This window comes from Lampetra planeri, chromosome 1 (assembly GCF_965212315.1).
Source record: "Lampetra planeri chromosome 1, kcLamPlan1.2.h2, whole genome shotgun sequence".
NCBI lineage: Eukaryota > Metazoa > Chordata > Hyperoartia > Petromyzontiformes > Petromyzontidae > Lampetra > Lampetra planeri.
Window position 1 is genome coordinate 40028810 of NC_136107.1, and position 22362 is coordinate 40051171.

The window sequence follows — 22362 nt, forward strand, 5'->3', positions numbered from 1 at the left end:
ATCAGATAACACGACAATATTGAGAGTTGATTGCCTGAGCTTGGTGGCGTAATCGCCATCGTCGTCACGTCACGCTGGGCGTGGCTTATTAGGGGGGTTGCCCGCCTTCAGGAGGCAAGAGGGGACAGCCAGTATATTTGAAGGGGCGTGAGTATTTTTTGGAGCATCCCAGATCAATGAAGTATGCCCACAGTTTCTGCATAGCATCTAAATCCAGCAGCATTTAAACCATATTCAGTTACATTTAGATGTGGTTGAATGGTTCTTACAGTAGCAGATTGATAATACTGATAATTAGAATGTCTCACTCAAGAGAAACCTCATTGAGTCTCAGACTTTTTGTGACCCGGGCCAATGTTTTCCAACAGTATTTGTTTTGGCAGGGAAAGTCTAGATTGATTTTACTTTGTTAATCTCAAGAGCATTTGTGTGGCCTGTTAATAAGAAGCATAGCTTGATGGATACAAAATGTTACTTTATTTTTAAACATTTTATTTTTGCATGGGCAACAGCCTGTATTTTATTACGTGCAATCTTTCATATGATGTAATGTGGTCTTCATCGTCCATATTGCAGCATTTGAGACACACACACACTTTGGTTATTACATGGGTTGCTGAAGCAGAAATTTAACCTTTCACTTGGTGCAAAAGTGGTCGTAAAAACTCATGCTTGCCACTGTGATTATTGCATTGTACATTTGACTCATGCTGCAAGCATTCACATCCTCTTACTTACATCCTTACATTTGGTGTTTGTATGAAAATGAGATAACCATAAACACGTATGCACTAGCAGAGTAATAATAAAGTTAAACTTGTGAAAAACGCACATTCTTCCAGGCTTATGAAATAGGTGTCGCTTGGAATGTAAGGACATTTGGTATATTTACAACCAACAATATACATTCTCGTCGCATTTTAAGGCAAAACTGGAAAGCATCCACAGCAGATCAACACAGTTAAGAGTTATAATCCAACACATACATGCACATTTTCTTTATCTTCATACATTATTTGACTGTTCAATATGTCTAGTCCTATGGAGTAAGTAGATTTCTTTAGCGCTAAAATCATTGTATTAACCGTTTAATATAGTGATTATGTCATTGTTTAAATGGGATAAACCTTCGAGATTTGCATGTACAGTAATATCCAAGGGCGTCTTGGTGAAATGACAGCATGACCCGGACGTTGCTCAGCATTCACAAAGTTAAACTACACAATCTGTGGATAAGAAATAAAAATACGTTTGCAGCAAGCTGCCAGGCTAAAATGTAATTTTAAAAAACATTGTGAATTACGTACCGTACGACATTCTGAAAACATTATTACAAATGGGAACCAAACACAACCTTGGTTTATTATTTTTCCAAACACAAGGAGTGAACTCATTGACATTTTTTGTAGGAATCATCAATTCAAGCCAAAAAAATAACATGACCTCCAAAACATGACTTACCCTTTCACAAAGCAATACTGACATTAGATGATAATAAAGCAGAAAATCAAATTTGTTACCTGTCGTTGGGGTGTGGAAATCAGCTTGTGTATAGGCCTACATCAGAAGCCAGTGAGTATATCGACACAAGCTGATTATATGTTCGTAGGATATAACAATTGTTGGGGTGGAGCAGTGGCGCAGTGGTTAGCGCACTGCATTATTAAGCCGGAGTCCCGAGTTTAATTCCCAGCCTTATGGATAACATTCTTCATTGACCGGCGTGGTGAAATATGGTCAAACAATCCGCACCTCCGATTAGCACGGTTGGCTTGGTACAGTGCGAAAGAAGTTCAACATACACACAGTATATATATGGCACGGAAAACCTATAATCTAGCACCGGGAAGATAAAGGACTGTACATTAGTATTGTTAATGTGCATTATGGCATAAAAATTGTTGGTTAGGTAGAGTAGCATTTGTGCATCACACGTATGAGAAGATTGCACTTTATAGCCCATGCACATATTCAAGCCAAACAGCTGGCCAATGCAAGGAAGTACATTTTTCTTGGCTATATTCTTAATGAGGCCTTTATCAGGCATCGAGGTTATAGCACGTTTTCTCTGGTCATTGCTAAAGGCATATTGGTAGTTTATAACTGTATGCATCTTTAACACATGTAATGTTTCAAATGTAGTAAAGCAGGTTGTTGAATAGCATGCCATCCTGACAAACTAAGCGACTTAAAAAAAACATAGTTTTATTTAAATGAATCTTCAAACCAATGTCACGTATTTTGATGGACAGAGTTTGTATCTCTTACATTTTCGCCAGTGGCATGTTCTTATATTCAAAGCATAATGTAAGTACGCGTAATTTAGTATCGTGTAAATGTTTTTTTTGTTACACGATCTGCCGCACCTGCCATTGTTCACGAATGTATGCGATGTCGATTCATAAAATAACGTCATGATTCACAATTGTGCAACACCAGGATCGTGCCCGTTCACTGACCCACCCTTTGCCACACGTAGCCCCACACAAATCCCAGTCATTGACACACACGCCCGTGTTTGCTCAGTTGTTGAGCACGTAATTCACTTCGCGTTGAGAAATGTTCCACCTTGCGCATTTCCTTCCGTTTTGTAGAGAAACGTGTACAAATATTTGTGGAAGTGCACATGGAGCCAGATAATGCACACTGGAACCGATTCTACGCAATGTTAACCGCCGTTGGTCAACACTGGCTCGTGTGACATTAAATTATGACTGCAAGCCGGGTCAGCCGACAAAAATATATAAACATAATAATACAGTACAGCCATCTGTGTTTCACGAATGCTTCTCATTTCATGGGTTTCCATTGTATTAAAACCAGCTTATTTTTCTGTAATCGATCGGATCGTGGATTTTTACTTGGCATTGCGGTCAAACCTTGTTTTGTTTGCTTTATATCCCTGGTACGTATCTTTTGTTTCCCTGAAGGATATGTATCACAGTCCCATACCCTTTCAAATTCTACAGACATGAATAACCCAACTCTCCAGGCTTGAAAATGCGGGGGCGTTGACGGTAATTCCTTCGTTAGTTTGGCAGATTGAGCATCGGCGTGTCGACATTGTGCGTGCCCTGACATGCCTAGCACCGCTAGAGGGCACCATTTCAAAAACAAACGCGTCCTCTGAATTTGCCTTCATGTACAGGCACTCGTCGACTTACCAACAACATTCGACTTACGAACTTTCAGAGATACGAACAAACCTTCCCCGTATGTCCAGTCGCAGCTGTTCGAACCAAGAGTCGTAAGTTCACCACCGCGCAATAGCTGGCGGTGATGACCTCTACATCTGCAGACCGTGAAGAACCAGTTGGACTTAGGAACAAATCGACTTACCAACAGAACTCTGGAACCTAACTCGTTCGTAAGTAGAAGAGTCCCCGTACATCGATTCGATTGTTTACAAGAAAGAGACAACAACCTACAATTCTGCCTTTTTACAGTGCAATGTAACCACTACACTTGTCGTTGCCGCAGTAAAACATGTTAGATATTTACGTGTTAAAGTGGCGACTCGTTATCATGAACTGGAGCATGTGTTACATTACTTAGCCATTGGGTCCCAGGCGATCATTTAGCCATAACCGGCATTTTTGCAAACCGACAGTTAGTGACAAATAAAACCACTGAAGTAGCTCCACACTTTGCACCGTCTCTATTATAGCGTATGGCGAGAACAATACACTGGGCTCTGTGCAGTGAAGTGTATATTCCAGTCCCTCCAGAAAAACGCGGAGTTTTTTGGTGATTGTTGCGGGCAAAAATCGTTGATTATGCGGCACGTTTTCTTAAAAAATGCGATGGAATATGCGGGATATTTATGCAATTTTATGCGATTAAATTGCGGGAACTTGCAAAAATTGCGGGAACTTGCAAAAACTGCGGTTTGATGAAAAAGAGAAAAAAAAGTGATTTCCCCAACACCCTATTCACTAGGCTACTACTTTAATGTAAAGAGTCATTTTTTATTACTTCCTATGATAAGCAAGCATACTACATCACAGAAAGTGCTGGGAATATTTAAGTTCTCATCTTGTTTTATTTCAGACCTTAACAGATGGCTCAAACTTACAAAACATTGAGTCGAACAAGTTCTGTAGCTTTACAAAATGAATATGCTACAACTTCTGTAAAAATCAATAAATAAAATATAAAAAAATTAAATGTGTGCTTCCTGTTTTACAGAGGTAGCTATGCAAAATAATTTGCCCCCACTGTCATGTAACACACTGGGGAACTGCTTTGCGCGGTCTTTTGCGCTTATGTTTGTTGGCAAATGAGAAAGATTTGCGGGCTTCATCATGGTGTCATTGGCATCGCGGGGTTTGCAGCTTTTCAATGATGTCGCGTAATGAGTGACGTCACTTCATAACGTTCCCATGGCAACAGGGGAAATGGCTGCGCTTGTGTGAAGTAAACGCAACATTTTTCAACTTTCTGCTAAGATATATGTGACTTTTTGCAACGAAAATGCGGGGATTATGAAATCATGCAAGCCCGCATATTTTGCGCGCGGAAATCTGCAATTTATGCGGCGAAAGTGCGGCGTATTTGAAAAAACGCGCCCCCCGCATAAATATGCGGACTTTGGCTGATTTTGCGTGAAATCTTGCGATCGCATAATCGCGTTTTTCTGGAGGGACTGATATTCAACTGACTTCTGTAGTGTGGTAAAGTCGCGACCAAGCGCTTGGTTTCTATTAAAAACAAACCCCCACCGTAAAGACTGAGGGCAGAGTGAACTCAAAATACAGCCCCCACCACCAAAGACAAACATTCTCCCCCATGGCCTTCACAGTGAGCCGGGCACTGTGACACAATGGGGGGGTGGGAGGGTGACCCAACTCCACGCCCGACCCGCCTTTGTCTCCCTAGTGGCGATGTTTACACACCGCACCAGGTACTCATTTATGGCTGAGTCGACCTAGGGGGGGCCCTAGGAACCGGTTCAGAAAAATCGTCACTGGTGTTGTGGTGGGTCGGCCGGGGTTCGTAGGCACACAAACCTGTCACCCCTTGTAAGTGCCCTACCTTGTTACAGACCAAATCAGACCTGATAAGTCACCCTGAGCCTTTATCAATCTCAACGTTCACCCGATGAAGTCCCATCACAAGGGAGACACACAAACAAATAGACAACGATGTTTGCCCGTGTTGGAACGGCAGTACGCCGTATGGACGTGAAAACTCAATTTCCCTGCACAAGAAGAATGGGGGGTGAACCGTGTGGGTTGTTGACACGGTGTGGGCACAGCGCGCTAACCGCTACACCACCGTCAGTACCACCACCACTCCCCACCACCACCACTCCCCACCATCACTCCCCACCACCACCACCATCACTCCCCACCATCACTCCCCACCACCACCACCACTCCCCACCACCACCACCACTCCCCACCACCACTCCCCACCACCACCACCACTCCTCCCCACCACCACCACTCCCCACCACCACTCCCCACCACCACCACCACTTCCCACCACCACCACCACTCCCCACCACCACCACCACTCCCCACCATCACTCCCCACCACCACTCCCCACCACCACCACCACTCCCCACCACCACTCCCCACCATCACTCCCCACCACCACTCCCCACCACCACCACCACTCCCCACCACCACCACCACCCCCCACCACCACCACCACTCCCCACCATCACTCCCCACCACCACTCCCCACCACCACCCCCCACCACCACCACCACTCCCCACCATCACTCCCCACCACCACTCCCCACCCCCACCACCACTCCCCACCCCCACCACCACTCCCCACCACCACCACCACTCCCCACCACCACCACGACTCCTCCCCACCACCACTCCCCACCACCACCACCACTTCCCACCACCACCACCACTCCCCACCATCACTCCCCACCACCACTCCCCACCACCACCACCACTCCCCACCACCACCACCACTCCCCACCATCACTCCCCACCACCACTCCCCACCACCACCACCACTCCCCACCACCACCACCACTCCCCACCATCACTCCCCACCACCACTCCCCACCACCACCACTCCCCACCACCACCACCACTCCTCCCCACCGACGCCCCTGGTCTCCCCCAGGCCGCCCCAGCAGCAGCAGCAGTGGTGGTGGTGAGTGTTTGGTGGTGGTGGTGGTAGTGGTGAGTGTTTGATGTTCTGCTGGTGGTGAGTGTTTGGTGGTGGTGGTAGTGGTGAGTGTTTGGTGTTCTGTTAGGTGGTGAGTGTTTGGTGGTGGTGGTGGTGGTAGTGGTGAGTGTTTGGTGTTCTGCTGGTGGTGAGTGTTTGGTTGTGGTGGTGGTTGCTGGTGGTGGTGGTTGTGGTGGTTGTTGCTGGTGGTGGTTGTGGTGGTGGTGGTTGCTGGTGGTGGTGGTTGTTGCTGGTGGTGGTGGTTGTTGCTGGTGGTGGTTGTGGTTATAAAGGAGGCACGCGGCTTTGAGAGGCGACTTCACGCCGCCCGCGCCATCGTCTCGGGCAATTGTTGCGTTGGTGAAACGCTCGTTCTGATCATTACCGGTGTTGCTGCCCACACAGGTGCAGCAGGTGTTTCATCTCGCCGCGAGCCGTCGTGGCGCTGCGCGGTGTGTTGGTTTCACACCCGTGCCACGCACAGAGCCTCCTACACGCGTGTCGTCATTGTTGTTGTTGTTATTGTGCTCCAGGGAGGTGTAATCATTGACACCGGCGCGGCACCTCTACGCAGCATCAGTAGCAGCAGCAGCATCATCAGCAGCATCAGCAGCAGCATCATCTGTATCATCAGCAGCAGCATCATCTGTATCAGCAGCAGCAGCATCATCTGTATCAGCAGCAGCAGCATCATCTGTATCAGCAGCAGCAGCATCATCTGTATCAGCAGCAGCAGCATCATCTGTATCAGCAGCAGCAGCATCATCTGTATCAGCAGCAGCAGCATCATCTGTATCAGCAGCAGCAGCATCATCTGTATCAGCAGCAACAGCATCATCTGTATCAGCAGCAGCAGCATCATCTGTATCAGCAGCAACAGCATCATCTGTATCAGCAGCAGCAGCATCATCTGTATCAGCAGCAGCAGCATCATCTGTATCAGCAGCAGCAGCATCATCTGTATCAGCAGCAGCAGCATCATCTGTATCAGCAGCAGCAGCATCATCTGTATCAGCAGCAGCAGCATCATCTGTATCAGCAGCAGCAGCATCATCTGTATCAGCAGCAGCAGCATCATCTGTATCAGCAGCAGCAGCATCATCTGTATCAGCAGCAGCATCATCTGTATCAGCAGCAGCATCATCATCAGCAGCAGCATCATCAGCAGCAGCACCAATCGCTTCCGTGTTTCGTTACCGACACCGCCACACTCGCCGCTGTCGCCTCTCCGCGAGCTGCTGCCGTGTTTCGGCGGCGTCGCCGGCCGCTGTTTTGGTTTTTTTCCGTCTTTTGTTGGAGGGGGACGAATCGGGTGGCGTGTTCACCTTTCGGCGCCGTGGGTAGCGTGAAGCGCCAGGCATTCGTTTATTAGTGGTCGTGTTAGAGCAGTGGTGGTGGTGTTAGAGCAGTGGTGGTGCTAAAGCAGTGGTGGTGTTATAGCGGTGGTGGTGGGTGTCAGTGGTGGTGGTGGTGTTGCGGTTGTTGGTTAGCTCTGCCCGGTATTGTTGGGGTCAGCCTCGTCTCGCTGCTGCTGCCGCCACTTGCTGCTGCTGGTGGCGTTCTGCCTGGACATGTCCACGAACATGGAGGAGCTCAAGCACCAGCTCATGGTCAACCAGTTCGTGCTCACGGCCGGCTGCGCGGCAGAGCAGGCCACGCAGCTGCTGCAGGCGGCGCGCTGGCAGTTCGAGGTGAGGCCCCCTGCTCCTGCTGCTGCTGCTCCTGCTGCTCCTGCCGCTGCTCCCCCTGCTCCTGCCGCTGCCGCTCCTGCTGCTGCTGCTCCTGCTGCTCCTGCTGCTGCTCCTGCTGCTCCTCCTGCTCCTGCTGCTCCTGCTGCTGCTCCTGCTGCTGCTGCTGCTCCTGCTGCTCCTCCTGCTGCTGATGCTGTGCTGTTCCTGCTGCTACTGCTGCACCATCACCTCGCACCTTCGGGTGTCCAGCCCCAGGTCTCGACCTCCAACATGCCACGGTCGTTGTTGTCCGATAGAGTCACAGTCGGCACTGATTGACCCATGTTTGTTGTTGTTGTTTGTATGATTAACAAAAAAGTTAACCAAGATATCTTCTTAAATAAATACATGTCTCGATAGCAAGGACAGGCACAGTGTATATACAAAGGGGCAGAGTCATGTCAATCGTTATTTTTTCAAAAGACGAGAGAGAAATTAACTCCGAAGATGAACTTTTCGAGATCTTTTTTTTTCATTGCAAAATTCGCAATAACATCTTCAAATGGTGCTTCTCTTACAATCTAATTGTCAAGGGGAAGGATGAAGGCCTACGAAACAGAAATGCCCAGGGCCTACAAGAACCTTAATCTGGCCCTGCACACTGGGTGATGGGTGCCCATCCAGACCTCGACCTCCACGTGTCCACCACCAACCCCACGTCCATCTTCGGTCCACCCCGCCCGTCCCGTCAACTCCTTCCTGTGATCCTCCACATCCAAGTTGACCCACTCGATGACATTGTGTTCTTTCAGCCTTCTCAACACACAGTGCTTCCATCTGTCATCACGACACACGCTTGCAGACCACGCTCCCCGCTAGTGCAACAACGACGCGGTCATACAATGTAGGTCCGTTCTCCTTTGCTTAGAGCCTTAGACTAATCCTCTCCGCGATCCGTCCACCCCGAGCAACCTCCATCCGTCCCCTTTGGATCAGCTTACATATTCCGTAAATCACGACCTCCCTTCCGACCATCTCTATGGAAATTAATCCATAGTAATCCAACGCTTACTGCCATTTTTCATTAAAATCAATTCTGACATCCAAACAATCCCACCTGAAATTCACCCCTTTCTTCATAGCTAAACATCTTGTATCGTCTCTCCGTCAGTTCCCCATCGTCGTCCTCATATCCTCCTCATTCATTCTATCTCGCCCATAATTGTGACCTCCGATCATCAGCCGTAATCCGTTCACTGCTGGATGAAGGCCTCCCAAAGGCATCGGACATCACTCGCGAGTCTACGATGTAGTCGCCTTAAACCGGCACAAGAGCTGATTTTATCACTCCATCTCCTCCGCGGTCGTGTTTTCGGACACGTTCCATAACCTTGGCTGTCACTGGATCATTATTCTTGATCACCAGCCATCATTCCGTCTAGCTACTTTGCTTGAGCTTGAAATGTCGTTATAACGAGTACAGAATGTCCTCACGTTTTCGTTACGTCTCGATGTTATTCTAAGAATGCGTCTCTTCATTCCTCTTTATCCTTACAACTGTACGTTCATTATAACGTGATCTATCACATCTCCTGTCCCATAGAAGTCATTTCTTTCTAACTTTATGCCGTGTGTAGTTGGACTTTTATAGCGTTATAAGACATTGACAAATACAAGCAGTTTGCTGATGGACAGAAACTCAACACATCCCTCGGGAACACTTCCCTAAAATGGGGGGGAGAAATTCCAATAGGTGACGTTTCGACGTTTCGGGCAATGCCCCTTCCTCAGAGGAAATGTGTGGACATGAGTTTTGGGTGGTCCTGGTGCAGCCTGATGGAGCCTGATGGCTGTGAAAATCAGAAGGCAAGAAAGAGGTGTTTTGTTTTCAACCGCACATTGGCATTGGCAGACTCTGCCGCAGTTGGCAAGGGTGTAAGGGTGTTGCCTACCAATTAGTGCACGTGATGTGTGTTGTCCTGCAGTGTGCATGCCTGATCAGCCGAACAGAACGCTGCACGAGTAACAATGTAGACTCGTACGCGATTGACTTCACTAAAATACCATCCACATTATTCATCGTGGACAATTCACAGTGACTGTACTGGGGTCGCCTACAAGGCCGTTCTCTCCTAAGGCCCAAACCCTGACCAAATTCTGCCTTGTGTGTGACCTGGAAACGAGATCGAAAGGCACATTCCTCCACACAATGCTCAACCTCATCACGTGTGTGTGTTGCAATTTCCAGGAACGAGGGACTTAAAAGGGCCACCTTGTTTTTAATGGCCACGCTTGCCGATTATCCCAACGTACAGTAACATCACAGTTGCTGAGCCCAGATGCCCATGTGTGTCAAACTGGCCAGCAACGAACAGCACCATCGGGCAAGGTCGTGTGCCGCTGGGTTAAGACAGCAAATCGTGGTTGCTTTGTCCTTTTCACTGTATTGTATTGTCACTCTAAATTTAAAATGTGCGATTACTGTTCAGCACAGGCAGTGGTGTACAAGCACACATAACAAACACCCAACACATTTGTCAACAACTGCCCTAAAAGGAAAACAATGTATTTGATTAAATGGACATCAGCTGTGAAGAAGGTCCGTTGCCTGAAACGTCACGTATGGATATACAGTACAGTATTTATTTTCCTTTGAGGGCAGTGTCATTGAGGAATGTGTTTCGTCACTGTGTGGCATTTGAGCCAATCGTTGGCGCGCTGTTGCCGTGTTGTGTCTCTGCCCCCATCCACAGACGGCGCTCAGCATGTTTTTCCAGGAGGCGAATGTGCCCAACGCCTTCCACGCTCACCAGATGGTGAGTTGCAAGAGGGCTCTGGACCCTTCCTCTACCCCTTCCATCCAAATCCATTGCCCCCTTTCATCCACCGTGCCATGTCACGGAGGGCCTGTGAAGACAAACATTGTCTAACCCTCCCCCACCCCCACCCGTGCATTTTTTTGGGGCATTTCAAATAGCTGCTTTTGTTTGTTTTGGTTTTTTTCAAAGGCTGGCTCGTCTTACGGCGTCGTGGCACGAATTCCCCCGTGAGCTGATTTACACGTGACTGAAGAGCAAATCAAACAATGTAATGGAGCAGGAAAATGTAAACATTAAGTTGTGGTCAGATTTTAAAATGCCTGCACAATGCAATTAGACCGCTTAATTACGTAATTATTCTACACAGGCAAACCGAGGTACACATTACAAAATCATACACTGACGTTTTTTTTTATTAATTATTAGACCCACGCATTGGTTTGACATCATTGATGTCACAGGAGTTTTTGTTCTGTTATATTTTGAGAGCCAGAATATGTATGCCAAGTGGTAGGCTAACATCACTGGCACGGCAATTATTTTTTTTGGTTAACCCGCTGCGATCAACAATTTCCATTTCAAAGATCCAGTGTTCCTGAGCGTGTGATCACAGTACAAGTACACGCTGTTTGTTTTTGCATCGAGAAACCACAAGAGGAATGCAGCGTGGGTCGGAGAACAGCAGCAGGTTAATGGCATCGTTCAGATGTTGATCGGGCGGGATGCGTCGCCATCCCTCGAAAGGACCAATGGTCAAGAGTAATGACGGAGCGGCAGCCAAGGGATGGAATACCGAGATCAGATGAAGCGGTGAACCCGGCTCCGTGCAGTTGCTAGGTGGATTGCCTACACGCCAGGATTACGCGAGATTGTGGTGACTTGGGAGACCTTCATCCAGCAGTGGATGGACCATGGCTCATGATGATAATGATGATGATATTAAAGCGTCACCACAGTGATTGTTATGATTTGTACCCACTGCATTGTTTAACAGTGTACACACGTGGGAGGAAACCTGAGTGCTAAGAGGAATGCAGCTGGTGTGTTTTGCAACAATACATCCATCCAGTGTGGGCCCCTTCGTTTAGATGGGGTGATCTTGCCAGTCACATTCGAGAACTAAGCGGCATTTGATTAACAATCCTGGCTCTGCTGATGAAATCCAGAAGGTCGAAACCGGTCCAGAGTTGACTTGCTTCAACAGATGATCTGGAAAGGCAATAGACCAATAGACTGAAACGTTTTACTTTAAACATGTAGACACAGAATATAGTTGTGCTTATATTGTATACGTTTCTACCTACTGTGCTATAGAAGGGCACACTATTATATATATTATAACAATATTATGAATATTTATAACAAGTATCATCGTTGCAACACCCCACAACATTTGGGCTTTTACTGCCAGGAAGGTGTGGCACTCGAGTGCTGTGACCTCAAACCTGACTGTACACGTTCCTTTGTACACAACAGTTGAATGTTCGAGGCAGTACAGTCTGTATATGATGTACGTCACCACCGCCTCTTTCCATAGTTCATCATCACCTGCGACTTGCACCATTGAAGCTGGAGGGGTGGTGGTGGTGGTTAAGTCATTATTTTGCAAATACACCCTATGTGTAAACAGTGCTGCTAACATGGAGTTTTTGTCTATGGAAGGACAGTTTGAAGCAAATATTACAATTGTTTATATAGAGCAGCACTCCACAAAGTAATCAGCTGCAATATTTCAGCATTACATTGCTCGATTGTTTATTTGTGTATAAGTATATTTCCCTTAACACGTGTTCCGTTCCCTGGGTCAGTCAAGTGCCATGATTAAGTACAGGAAGTGTGTTTTCACTTTCAAGGTGTCGTTTTTCAAATGTTTTTAGAACTTTGAAACGGTAACTTGTTTCAAACTTAGCTCTGTGGCCTCTTGTTGGTGTGGAATTTGTTGCTGGATTTGGCGTTAAGGTGAGCACACCTGGACTTGCAATCCATGGGTCATCGATTTCATGCTTGCGGTGGCGGCGGCGGCAATTCAAAAGATTTGCAGGTTTCTTAAATGCCCTCCTTCCTCGCCTTTGTTCATCCAGTAGTTATGAATAGGTACATCCCAGTTAGGCAATCGGAAGGCCGCGTGCAGTGGAGTAAAGTGTGGGAATTTCCGACATCCTTCCATGACGTTTGGCCAGCGATGATGACTCTGGCTGTTGCCTAATGAGGCTGGTTGTAATTATCGGCGAAACATCGTGGTTCTCGAACGTGGTGGGTTTACTCTCCAACACAGTGGTGTGCTGAACTTGTAACTAATTGGCGTGTTTTGTTTACGTGACAAACCTTACGAATTGGATGTTTTAACGACACTTTTATGGATAATATTGGTCTCGAGAGCCTATGGGTTAAACTGAAGAATATAGAAAACGACGTTGTATTAGGGCATACTAGACCTCTAGCAACTGGAGGCCCTTCTGCTAGCGGTGACGTCAAGAAGTTATTGCAGGGATGCACCGTATTCCATTTACTGTATTAAAAATTACAGTGCGAAATGTAATTTTAAAATGTAAATTACCCCGTGAAGCGTGCAAGTTTTACCTGCCGTTGACATCAATCACTCCACGTGGGAGTTGAGAAATGTTGTCTTGCGCATTGCGAGAATATTACAAAACCAAGAGTGGCAAGCATTTGACGAATCTCGTAAACTGCGTAAAGAGTCGTATATTTGGCCCGTGATCTGTCCGGGTCATTGTACTGCAGCGCAGCCTCCTGGAAACCGGCCCCCTATTTTTTACGGTTCATTATTGCCAGCCAGCGGTCATGTTGTGTTTACAGAGGGCATCCAACAAACAAGTTCTGCTCAAGAGCATAAACCCTTGGTAGCAGCAGCGGCGTTATATAAAGTGAGCGGCACCCTCTGTTGGCGTTCCCAGCAGTGCAGTTACCGGTGAACAGTCGGATGGCCTCCAGTGACTTGTGCCCTCAGCTGCTGGTTATAATCTCCTTTCAAGGTTCTGCAGCCCACCCGTGTGTAGCAGCATTCAGGGATATCCTTCAACTGTCTTTGACGGCCTGGAAACCGCAGAGATGTTTTGGATGAGATGGAACCGAATCGCTTCAAATGATAGTTTGGCTATAAGCCCCTTTGGTTGTTCATACGACTACGTTTAGTACGATTGAATGTGATGTCATTTCGTGCAGAAACCGCGCTGATTTCACAAATGAACACAGCTGAATGTGCCTCGGTCGCATCATGGTATGTAAATAGGTTTGATCTCAGCGTTATATAGCTGTAAAAAAGTTAATGTTTAGCTTCTTTGTACAGCGTGTTCCACGTCTATTTTTGGCCTTAAAAATCCCTCCAGTGAGATTACTGTTCAAATAAACTCAACCGTTTCGTACGATCATTATATCATTAACGAGACAATTGTATTAGTTATTTTCACGTGGTAAATTCTGACAAGGAATGGAATGTGTTGACTCCAATACACTCTGTTGAGTCGGCCATGTCAGCGACTTTGTGATTATTTTAGAAATACTGTCAAGCTATGTGTGAGTGTGTGTGTGGTCGACTCAGCCTCAAATGAGTACCTGTTGCAGTGTGTAAACATCGTCACTCGGGAGACAAAGGCGGCCGGGCGTGGTGCTCGCCACCCACCCCCTCGTGTGCCGTGCCGGCCTTTATAGGTGCTCCTCGCTAACTGCACTTGCCCCAACAGTCTGTCGAGGCTACACGGGGCATCTTTGTTTTTGTTGTTAGGCAATTCCCGAACGTAGTTCCGGCTCTTGTTTTCACTCGTGACGTTGCCTGCCACGGTTGACGAATAATATAATTCACCTGGCGTGTTACACTGGTCAACACACTTTTTCTGGCATAAGGTATTCAAACGCTTTAAGGTAATTTTGGGGTGCTGATTCCAAATCTGGCATCAGTTTTTGTCTATCACATCAGGTTTTTGAGATATCAGATATTGCATTTTCAATAAAAACTGCAAAAGAAAAATATTAAATAAATGTGGATATCTACATAAAATGATATTATAAACACACTATCCTAAAAATACAGCACCATATTTTAACACTAAAGCAGTCACTGACTCGCAACAACTTGCAAACATAAGTGGCAGAATTAATTTCGGGTAAAATTAATGAAAATGGGGTATGCCGATAGCATAAAAATGAGATGTGATAGAGCAAATCTGAGATCAGATTTGGAATCAGCACCCTGAAATTAGTCTAAAACAGCTGCAAAAGTCCAGGCCAGAATTTTTTTTTGACCAGTGTTATTGTCATTACCTCCGAGGCTAAGTCTGGTGACAGCAGGAGAAATACTCATGAGTCTGTGCAGATGGGAATTAATATCTTGTCATGCCAGAAGGAAATCTGCCAGGGTGTCATAGTCAGTAGCACGTTGTACTTGCAATCCAAATACTCTAAAACGCACGTTTCTAAATGTGGAGGGATAAGCTGGAGGACCCGGAGAAAAATCCACGCAACTACGGGGAGAAAGAACATTCCACCTCCTAATATACAGCAGGCGTCAGGGTTGGGATTGAACCCACGACCTCTTGCATACCTGGTGAGGTAGTCAACATCTCGCCACCGCGGTGCCCTTGGCAAGAGTCTTAAATCCAAACCCCCCTTTTAACCAGAAGTATAAATGGGTTCAACACAGGCTGTCACGTGTGGTGGGGTAAAGTACGGGCGCTCCCACCTCTTCTGAGATGTCCGGCCAGTGTGGAAGAGTAGGCCAAAAACCCTAGAGTTGGGCTGCCTAAATCTTCTCTGGAAGAAATTCTTCCACCAGCAGGGACTTGAAGAAGCAATTGCTTGCATGGCTGCACCTTTACCTTTCCATCGTTTACATGCGTGGAAGGGCAAATAAACGAAGGCACTTTATGTTACAACGCCTTTATTTACATTATTTGGCAAGAGAGAGAGAGACGTTGACTTGGAATGCTTTGTAAGTTTCAGGGCAGAAATGAGGCATTGGAACACCATTGCTCAACAATTATTGGAGGTCACGGCTGTAATGCTACACTCGATAGTTAACGAAAACACGGTTGTATTTATTTTCTTTATAATCCTGTTAAGTTTACAGATGATTACCCTCGTGGTTCTGTTTAATCGTTCACTGTATGGCAATGCAGTATGGACGTAAGCAATGATCGCCGCAATGCGCTATGATCCTGACTGCCTGAGTTGCATTTCCTTCCCAAGGATTACTTGAATAGCCATGCCGCACCCCAGTCCCCCTTCAGTAACACACACCGACGAGCGTGGTGAAGTATGGTCAAACAAACTCCGTGACCGGCAGGACGTGGGGAGGCCTTCATCCAGCATTGGATGAACAAGTTGACGCAGCATCGAATGCATTTCTCTGTCGTACCTTGGCCACCGATCATTTATTCACACGTCAAAATAGATAATTTTTCTATGTATCACACACACATCGAATCGTGTGCGTGGGAATTGATTTGCTTGTCATTTATGCAAAGGAAGTGGCACTTTTGCATAGTAATTAATGACCAAACAGAAAGAAAACAAATGAGACTGAAAACGTGGAAAATATTGATTCTTAAATCTCGACGACAAATCTTGGCCGTCTATCAAATTTGCTGTTGTTGGGGACTTGCTTCCTGATAAGATCATAGATATGATGTCAGGATGAATTTAGTTTTTGTCTGTGTGGCATTCGGATATTTCCTGTGAGCCTCTAGAGCAAAACGAGCACACCAGGTAATGCACGTGAGATTAACAACACGACTAACCGGTTGCTTTGATCTCAAGTATGTTTTTTATGATACATTTAACACACCTTATTTTAAACATATTGATTTATGTACGCATAAACAGGCCTCCTGGCGATGCAGTAACATTGCGCACAGAACAAATACAAGCGAAATCGTATATTTGCATATTTATTACACGGGTTTGGGCATGAAAAGTGTGATTTTTTTTTTTGCGAGCTGTTGGTTGCTGTGCAGAAGTAATCCTGGAGGCTTAATGTACCCAGAGGACGGCCACGTTCGTTTGTGCAATTTACCATTCAGCTATACAGGTGGTGCTTTATTCTGCCTAACACCTCATACGTAGAGGTTGTTCTGACCCAGCTGCAGCGGCGGCGCTTAAAGGCACACATTCATTATTGTGTTGTGAGTCGGACGTAAATTAACCCTGTGGTTTGCACGCATGTGGCGATTTACAGCACATTGTGTACAGAGGCTGTTTGTTTTAGAACTCCGTGGCAAATGGCAGCCTCCAATTCTGGGGAAATGTCTAGAGAAGAGTCCAGTTCCTTTTGTGTGCAGCAGCAGCAGCAGCTGTCTGTTATCACGCCCCTTAATTTGTTTGGGCTCCCTGCAAGAATAAAAGGTGCCCTGTATTTTTGCAGCCTTTTGAAATAGTCACTTTTTTTCTCTCAAAAAGTTATATTTGACAGTGCCCTTGTGTCCTTTAGCAAATACACATTGCCTTGCTTTGAGAACAAACACCCACCGTCTGTATAAATAATACGTGGCTAGTATACTACTACACTACAGTATTGAAATGTTTCTTTAAAATTAAAATTCCCCATTGCCATTACTTATCAGTTTAAGTGTACCCATTGCACTAATTGAGTTAATTTACTTTTGTATTTTTTTGTATTCATTTAGTATCAGTTTGGTCAGAAGCACTTGCAGTGAATGCAGGAGCAAATGTGGGATGGGCAGTTGGCTCAGAGATCAGAGCACGGAGCCAGCACTGCTGTGAACATGAGTTCAAACCGGGGTTTACACACAGCAAATAACTCATTCATCTAGAGAGTTTATCACATTTTTATTTGTAAACACAACCCGTACGCTGTGCAATTTATTGCTTTAATCACGGCGGCAATGAGAAATTGGCCAATCATCGTGATGCAGGGGTTTCTTGACAAAAAAAGAAAACCCGTGGAGGCTTTTTTGTATAATTCACCTTTTATTATTGTGTTGTATGCCTGCGAGACTTGGACGTTTAAAAAGACTGACGGAGATGAGAAATTGGCACTCGTAATGTTGTTGCAACAGAAGGATACTGCTGCTGCATCTACGCTGGACACAAAGAGTGACCGACGCAGACGTGAGAACAAGGTTGCGCATAGAACAAGACGACCTGACGCAGGCAGTGATGAGAAGGAGGCTGGCACGATTTGGACACACATGTCGGATGGAAGACAACAGGACAATTTCAAGTGCGTTGTTTGGAAAAATGGAAGGGACGGGAAAGAGAGAAAAGACCTAAGAGAGCACGGCTTGACAACAACAGAAGAAGAGATTCGTGCCAGACAGATGTGGCCACTACGTGAGCATACTGGCACAGGACAGAGGAAAGTGGAAACTAATGACGAAATGTGCAGTGGACACCTACGGGGCTATCTGTGCTATCTGACCATGGATCTTGATGATGATTGTTGTTGTTGTCGACCTAACTTGTGGCATTTAGAAAGTGATCCGAGATCGCCGCATTCCCGTCTGTCTCGGTCGCACGCAGATGTGCACGCCCACCAACACGCCGGCGACGCCACCCAACTTCCCCGACGCGCTGGCCATGTTCTCGCGCCTCAAGGCCTCCGAGGGCCTTCAGACGGGCAGCCCTGGGTCGGCGGCGGCCGCTTCCCCGCCGACGGCGGCGGGCGCGTGCGGCGCCGCCCCCGCCGTGCCTTGGGCCACCGCGGCTTCGCTCGCGCCCGGTGCCCGGCGCTCCGGCAGCGACAACGGCTGCTGCCCCGCGCAGCCGCAGATGCCGCCGACCGGAGCCACGCAGCACCCTTACCACCGGCACCGCAGCCGCCGCCACCACCAGGCGAAGATCAACAGCTCCGTGGAGGCGGAGAGATGAAGACGGTCGCGAGGGTTGCACCGTTAACAGCGGCGCGGGTCACGGGTTGCCGTCAGCTTTAACTTTTGCGCGCGCGGTAAAATGGCGATGCCGCGGCTGTGCAGCATCGACTCTTATTTTGTTTTGTAAAGAATTGGGGGCAAGGAATTGCACAGCGTATGGGTAGTGTTGTTGAGAACACTAAAATGATGCTGCCATAAACTCTCTCGGTAAATGAGTGTTTGTTTTTTTGTATTGAGCCTTTCTGAGCATAATATTATTTTCCACGTGCTTGGCAAGGGGTAGGGGGTATTCATGTTTAAGAAAGGTAAATCAGGTAACTTTATTCCGAGCACCCGGCGTTTTGAACGTTGCTCGTTGAGGCAGAAAGTAGTACGAACTACGAAGACTTTTTCACGAACATAACTCGAGGGGGAGGGGGTTGCCCTCGAATCCACACCTTTTTTCGATTTCTATATAAGACTCTGCAGACCGCTGTGGATATTTTTGCAATGTCTTGCTGTTAATGAAGATTTTGATGCATTATATATATACAGTGATACCTCGGTTCACGAACTTAATTCGTGAACTGACTCTGGTCGCGAACCGAATTGGTCGTGAACCGAGGCACATTTTCCCATAGGGTTCAATGTAAATCCGGTTAATCCGTTCTGACCTTTTTTTTGGTTTTTGAAGCACAAAAATATGAAACAAATTACAATACACATTAGTACTGTACAGTATAGTAATGTATAAAGAGAGAACACTAACCTTGCTTGAGATGACTTCAGTAAGCACTCAAACGGGTGAACTGTACAATACAGTAAGTACAGTATTGTACAGTACAGTACTGTATGTGCTAAAAAGCACACCAAAAAGCAAAAAGTCACTGAAAGTGTCTTCACAGTACTCACAGAACTTCTTTCTGTGTCTCTTATTCTCTCCACGATCTTCCTACAGGAAGTCACGACCACGTGACAGCCTGGAAATAGCATTAAAAGGCCGCGGCTCCTGTTTGTGAACCGAAGCGGAGTTCGTGAACCGGAGCAGATTGTTATGAACTTTTCTGTTCGTGAACCGAGTTGTTCATGAACAGAAGCGTTCGTGAGCCGAGGTATCACTGTATGCCTGTTCAGGGCCCTGAAGGTGCCAATGTGGCAAGCTTGCAGAGGGAACCGGTGGGCTTGCTTTGCATCATGTTAAACATGGTTATCTATATCGTGCAAGGTCACAATGTGGAGTAACTTTTTTTGTTTGTGTGGTATTTTATTTTATAATTAGCCTGGATTTGATGACATAGTGAAGCCCTCTGATTATCGATATCTGGTGGTAAGGAGGATTATTTTAATACTTTAATGTCATCCTCATTTCGTACCACAACAACTTTTTGTCGATTATTGATTATTCTACTAACACTAGGAAAAGTGTTTTCTGTAGATTCAAGTGCGGCAGTAATTCCGCTCTGTCCGCCCCAGCATGCATCGACGATGGCTGTATGTGTGTGCGTAATCACCGTTACGTGTGCCGAGAGTTGAGTCACTACTATTTTGTACATTGCCTCTAAAACTGTGATGTCTGTGATACTGTTTTTTTTCTTTCCATCAGAGTACCAATCCAGATAGAGAATGTCTGCTGTACTAAATCCCTGGATACAATTTGCATTGCGGATTTCTGCTCCGATGGAAATCATTTGCACAAACTCAAAAGGGATCGTTTTCGCCTCGCGCTGTGCAACTGTAATCCCTGAGTGATATCGGTTCTGCAAATATTGTTTTGTACCCACAACATTTGTGGATAAACGTTTTTGCCAGGTCTTTTTTGTTAATAATTGTATACGTGTCATTTGTAGTTGAATGCATCAACAAATGTTTTTTTCTCTATTAAACAGAATTTTTTTAAAAAATTCGGTTACAGTACTTATACAAAAAATAAAAGATCATGCACCTGAAATGACAAACCCCTGCTGTGTGCACAATAAAGGATGTCAAGTGGCATTGCTTTCGTGGTGAGTGAAGGTGTGAACGCACTTTGAATAGAGATTTGCTAAATATCCCAGTCCGTCGCTCAATGACCTCCTGGGATCGATGCGTTGGTCACATCGGCTCCTGTCCATTTACCAAACCGAGTTTGCGGTTTCCCCCTTGGTGGTAAGGCACTCTGACAAGGCAGACACAAAGCAATGCTTGTGCCCAATAAAGTGATGCAAACCTGGTCTCACACACGCACATTCACAGGGTTATAACGCACACACAATCCCAATCTTTCCTTTAAAAAAAGGAGTGCATTTCAAGTGTACCAATGAAGCACTTTTGATGTCATTGGTTTTTTTTACGCAGAAATACGATTCAAGAGCGATATTTGAAGCAGTTTTGAGTCGCCTGCTTCAACCCACACTGACCAGCACGGTGAAGTATGGTCAAACAACCCCCTTGAATGATCCATTGCAAGTATCAGAGTATAACTATCTTGATATTGCACATCTACTATCTTTGCAGTAATGACAGGTTTTTTTTCAAGGCGTACAGATGAAGGCCTAACTGGCATACTTGAACAATCGCCCATTCCCATGGCAGCATCGTCATGCGACATCTGCCTGTCCATCATGACACCCACTTGGGAAAAGCTGAAGGTGCATGCTTGCTACCATCATTGCCCCGAAGATCACAATTCCACCCCGCAAAGAAATACAGATATCAGATCATCCGCCGAGCATCGTCGGTAAATACGTTGAGAGCGCTGCGATCCACTCCGGTGTTGTCGGCCACGCTCTGGTCGTCTTTGCTCGAGTCTTTGGTGGCCGCAGTCCGCGTCCCGCTCGGCGGTTTTCATGCCGCAGTCATCGCTGGCTGAAATGATCAACGCTTGGAATACGGTTCGTCTCGTCATTCGCAAGACTGCACCGATTGCACGAACGCAACAATGTCGATGTATATTTTTTGACATCTTTCCACCCCAACTCGTCTGCCCTGCCATTGCCACGACCATCATCATTCCTCCTCTTCTTCCTCCTCCTTTGCCAAGTCAATTCTTGAGCCGCAAAAAAAATCCCATAATGGAGAATGGTACGCTTGGGCCGGTGGTGATCCGTGGAAGGCTCACAAGCGATGCTGACCGGTTCGGAAAGGTAACACTACGAATGCCCCCCCCCGCCGCCACGTGTGTTTGAGCTGCGGGGGGGGCCCTCGCCCTTCAAGCATCTTCACCTCGAGTCGTGTTCATACGTCCGTCGGACCCTACATTTAAAAAAAATGTCAAACCTATTTTCTTCGTCAAGACGCTTCAAACCAAAATAAACGATATCACAGCGAATGCATGATGCTGTGTGTGCGTGACTTTTGGTTCACCTCAAAGAGGGGCCCCACCACCGCCTACAAATAGAATGTTTGGATGCTGAGTATTGAAGGTCAGCAGCGCTTTGGCTTGCAGCTCTCCCCAGAGCCTCCCCATTCGTCACCAGCCTTGCTCTATCCGCCGCTGGCTGAACGCTTCCCCAAACTTCCACCATCTCTCGTTGTTGTGACAATCCGCCCAGCTCTTCCTGCACCCCTGACGATGGCATCGCTCCATCTCCCCCGGTGGACGTGCCCTCTCGGTCACGTTCCATCCCTTGGCTGCCTCGGTTATTTTAATTTGTCTTGCCCAAGCCCACGAACTTTTATTGACGGGTCGGATTGCGTCTTTAACCATCACGCGACTCTCCCGTGCTCATCCTCGCAGCAGCAGCAGCAGCGGCGGCGGCGGCTTCTGACTCAGCCATCGAACAAACGGTGGTCACTGCGTCGCGCGCTTTCAGACGCGCTTCTGTGGCCGTCTGGAACGCTCTTCTCACCGATATCAGGAAGCAACTGGGAGCGATGCACTTTTAAATCATCATCGAGATTGAAAACTAATGTGTTAAATAACTGATTTGTGT

The 22362-nt window shown here is 46.7% G+C and overlaps 1 protein-coding gene across 1 annotated transcript; it reads left to right on the forward strand.

Annotated features, from left to right (window-relative positions):
* Positions 1-7204: 7204 nt before the first annotated feature.
* LOC144722630 (UBA-like domain-containing protein 2) lies at positions 7205-20443 on the forward strand. Its single transcript, XM_078600890.1, has 3 exons — positions 7205-7830; positions 10563-10625; positions 18123-20443. Exons 1-3 carry the CDS (start codon positions 7711-7713, stop codon positions 18468-18470), a joined length of 531 nt encoding a protein of 176 aa, XP_078457016.1. The 5' UTR covers positions 7205-7710; the 3' UTR covers positions 18471-20443.
* The last annotated feature ends 1919 nt before the right edge of the window (positions 20444-22362 follow it).